The 3,728-nt window shown below is 32.5% G+C and overlaps 1 protein-coding gene across 1 annotated transcript; it reads left to right on the forward strand.

Annotated features, from left to right (window-relative positions):
* Positions 1-723: 723 nt before the first annotated feature.
* On the forward strand, positions 724-3,502 carry LOC132254942 (uncharacterized). Its single transcript, XM_059742034.1, has 6 exons — positions 724-1,000; positions 1,096-1,335; positions 1,612-1,731; positions 1,833-2,715; positions 2,819-3,213; positions 3,299-3,502. The coding sequence occupies exons 2-4, from the start codon at positions 1,186-1,188 to the stop codon at positions 2,352-2,354; spliced, it is 792 nt and encodes a 263-aa protein (XP_059598017.1). The 5' UTR covers positions 724-1,000; positions 1,096-1,185; the 3' UTR covers positions 2,355-2,715; positions 2,819-3,213; positions 3,299-3,502.
* Positions 3,503-3,728: the final 226 nt, after the last annotated feature.

Here is a 3,728-nt window from a genome sequence, read left to right on the forward strand (position 1 = left end):
AATGATGGATTTAACATAGTTGGATAAGTTTGGTAATATAATTTTGCTCAATTTATATTGATATTTTTACAATTTGTTATTATCTTGCAGATTGACATTCCGCCTCCTCTCTTATCTTTTATATCTAAAATATCTAAAGAGGAGTACTTTCCTAGAAAAATTGCATGTTTGCCTCACTTGGTAGCCATTGAAAATATTAAGAAGAAATTGACTGAACCACAATTGGAGATGTTTAGAAAATCATGTTTTGGTCATTTTTTACTCCTTCCCGAACTTAGATTTTCAGCCCAAATTGTTCATCAATTGTTGTTACGTCAATGTGAAACCAAAAAAGACAATGAAATATGGATTTTATTAAAGTCAAAGGGCTTAAGATTTAGTAAAGAAGAGTTTGCATTGGTTACGGGCTTGAGTTTTGGTCCTATTACAAAATGTGATAAAAAATCATTACGAATAAGGGACACATACTTTAAAGGAGAAAACAAGGTGCGTAATGATGAGTTAGAGAAAGTTTTTCTTTCTTTAGGAGAGGAAAAGAAAAAGAAAAAGAAAAAAAAGGAATTTGAAGATGAAGAGGTGATAAAGTTGGCACTTTTGTATTTTTAGAGCATGTTTTATTTGGGAAAGAAGGAAAAAACTTAATAGATATGGAATGGGTTGCTTTGGTTGATAATTTGGAGGCTTTTAACAAGTATCCATGGGGGGGGGGGGGGGGGGGGGGATTTGTTATGAGAGGACACTATTTGGTTTGCAAAGAGCTTTGGAGAACCGGGTATCCAAATACCAAGATAAAAAGAAAGCAAAGGGAGAAGCTGCAGTTGAAGCATATAGTCTTGTTGGATTTCCATATGCATTCCAGGTTTGGGCATACGAGGCTATTCCACTTATTGGATTGAAATATGCCACTCGTGTATCTGAGAGCTATCCTCGAATATTAAATTGGAGTGCAACAAGTGCTCCAAGGTCTACTGAGGTTGAAAATGTATTTCTAGAGCCTCATGTAAGTAATTCTTTACCTTTAAATTTTAAGAATGCAATTATAAATATTATTGTATTGTTGTTTATTAATAATTATATTTGATTTGGACTTTGTAGTTAACTTTTCATTCGCTTCTAACACCCACTTTAGAGGAGCAACAACAAGACTATTACAAGCATGTAGATAAATAAGGAGCTTTAGCAGAAATGTTGCACCAATCAAATGCCTCACAAGATGCCAAGAAGGATGACTTAAGGCATGAAAAAAGCTCATTTGACACTGCTGCATATGTTGCTGCTGCTACTGTTGCAATGGCAGAAGAAACAACAAATGATGCAGTCGCCCCATCAATAGAGGTAACTTAACCTAAACTTAGCCATCATAAATAATGCATGCATGTTTTTTTTTTTTTTTTTGGTACTTTATTTAATATAAGATGTTCATTCCATAATTAACATGTGGAACCTGACCTTAACTATAAATAAACTTATAGGAAGTTAAGTTTGTAGGGATCATGAAAAAACCTAAATTTAACAAGTGTGTTATTTCAAAGTGAACAAACTTGTCATAATATATATATATAAATATTGTAAGTGTTAAATTTTTATTTCATTTATGTGCAATATGTGCAGAAATTATGGATGGAGTTTGTGAAATTCAAACAAAGCTCAGAGTTAAATTTCAATCATCTAAAGAAAGAAATTGAAGGACTCAACTTGAAGATGGATGAATTGAAGCAACTTTTATTAGAAGTTAGTGACATGTTTACTTGTTAAAATTTTCTAATACTTCAATGTTTTGACATTTGTGTTTTCTCATATTTATTATTATTGGGTGGTGTATGCAATTTTAGGTTAAGAGTTCGAATGAGGAACATGGTATGCATGACACTAGATTCAGAAAATCTAGTACAAAAGAAAATGATAACAATATGGGCTTTGATTTCCAAATTGGAATTTTTGAGGATGTTACAGATGATGAAGTGGAGAGGAATGACATTCCCATGGATGTGAACATTGATATGGAAGCTTCTAGAAACCTTCAGCTTGCAGAAAAACACATGACTAAAGAGTTGAAAGATGACTACTCTATTGATGATCCAGTTATTGATATTGCCAAGTTGTTTGGTACCCCAACTATGTCGGGCGAGTTTTCAGTATATGTCATACCTCACCATCTATCTCCTGCCATTTTTAAGCGAAGGCGTGAGATTAAAAAGTCTCGTATCTTGCAGCACCCTTTTACAGATCCCACCAAGAGAAAGAAACTAAGAAAGGAAATTGAGAAACCATTAACTTCATTTGATCCTTTGCGTCCAATCTCTGAAGAAGCATTAGAGTCCTTTCAAAAGTGGATGAGTCATGACCAAGGGTAAGTTGTATACATCCATACTTGTAAATTTGTGTTCTTCACAAGTTATAAAATTACTAATGTTTTTATTTTATTTTTTATGTCAAAGGTCCACAATTGACATTGACTACATGCATATAGATAAAAAATGGTTTCAATCATTGTCTAATCATGGTTCATGGCTTGCTGACACGGTTTGTAAATGATGCATTTTGTTTTTATTTTTATTTATTATTATGTTCAGCTTACAACCAAATAATATGACTAACTTACTTTATTGTAATTGTTAGCACATTGATGTTGCCTTCTTCTTTTTCCGGAAACAGCAAATAGAAAATCCTCATCTTTTTTCCCAAAAGTTTACCACAGTGGATACTATGTTTTGGGTATGTGTAGTTTGAATTTTAGTTATCATTTTTAATTTTTTTGTAATAATGAATCTTATGATCTTGGTTATTTATTTATGTATGTTAACTTTATTCTATGTAGCAAAATGCTCAAGTAAGATGGATTAAGCATGGCAAGAAGTGGAACCAATTCAAATTACCAGAGAATGACATCCTTATTAATTATGCCAATGGTTTGCAGCCTCTTTATTCTATCAAATGGCCTGATGTTGACATTGTGTATGTCCCTATCAATGTTCGGGCTAGTCACTGGGTATTAGGAGTTGTCTACCTTCATCGAAGGATTATATACGTATATGACTCATTGATGGGCATCAATAATAATGCAAGATTGCAAGTTGCCATTAAAGCATTAGCTAAATTGTTGCCGCATATATTGAATGCAATAGCATATTATGGTTTTCATGGTGACACAAAAGTTAACTACCAGGAATGGGAAATTGAACGGCTGCAAGATATTCCTCAACAGGAAAATGAGTAAGTGATCTTAAATTTACTTTCATAACTTATGCACTTAATTTTTAATAATAGCCCTAACATTAATTATCTGTGTACCATGCAGTGGTGATTGTGGCATGTTTGTTATGAAATATGTTGAATACTTAATGCATAACCATACATTGAAGTCATTAACAAGTGCACGAATGGACTGTTTTTGGGAAAAGATGGCAGCAGAGTTATTTTATATGAAATACTTGCCTATGTAATGAATTCATGTTGATATTTCACATTTTGATAATGTAGTTGGATGGTTTGTTATATGTAATTGGATAACTTCATATATGTAGTTAGACATTTTGATAAATGTAGTTGGATAGGTTGATATATCTACTTGGATATTTTGATGAATGTTGTTCGATAATTATGTATACAATTGACCTTTTAAACTAAACTTCAATGTTGTCAAGTTGTTATGTTTACAAACTTGAAGGTAGTTAAGTCCACAGTCTTAATAGAACACATGAACTTAACTACTATCAAGTTAACTGTGA

This window comes from Vitis vinifera, chromosome 13 (assembly GCF_030704535.1).
Source record: "Vitis vinifera cultivar Pinot Noir 40024 chromosome 13, ASM3070453v1".
NCBI lineage: Eukaryota > Viridiplantae > Streptophyta > Magnoliopsida > Vitales > Vitaceae > Vitis > Vitis vinifera.

Coding starts and splice junctions, on each gene's coding strand:
- LOC132254942 (XM_059742034.1), top strand. CDS start 1,186: ATGTTGCACCAATCAAATGCCTCACAAGATGCCAAGAAGGATGACTTA. Junction 1,336..1,611: donor CAGTCGCCCCATCAATAGAG/GTAACTTAACCT, acceptor CAATATGTGCAG/AAATTATGGATGGAGTTTGT. Junction 1,732..1,832: donor TGAAGCAACTTTTATTAGAA/GTTAGTGACATG, acceptor ATGCAATTTTAG/GTTAAGAGTTCGAATGAGGA.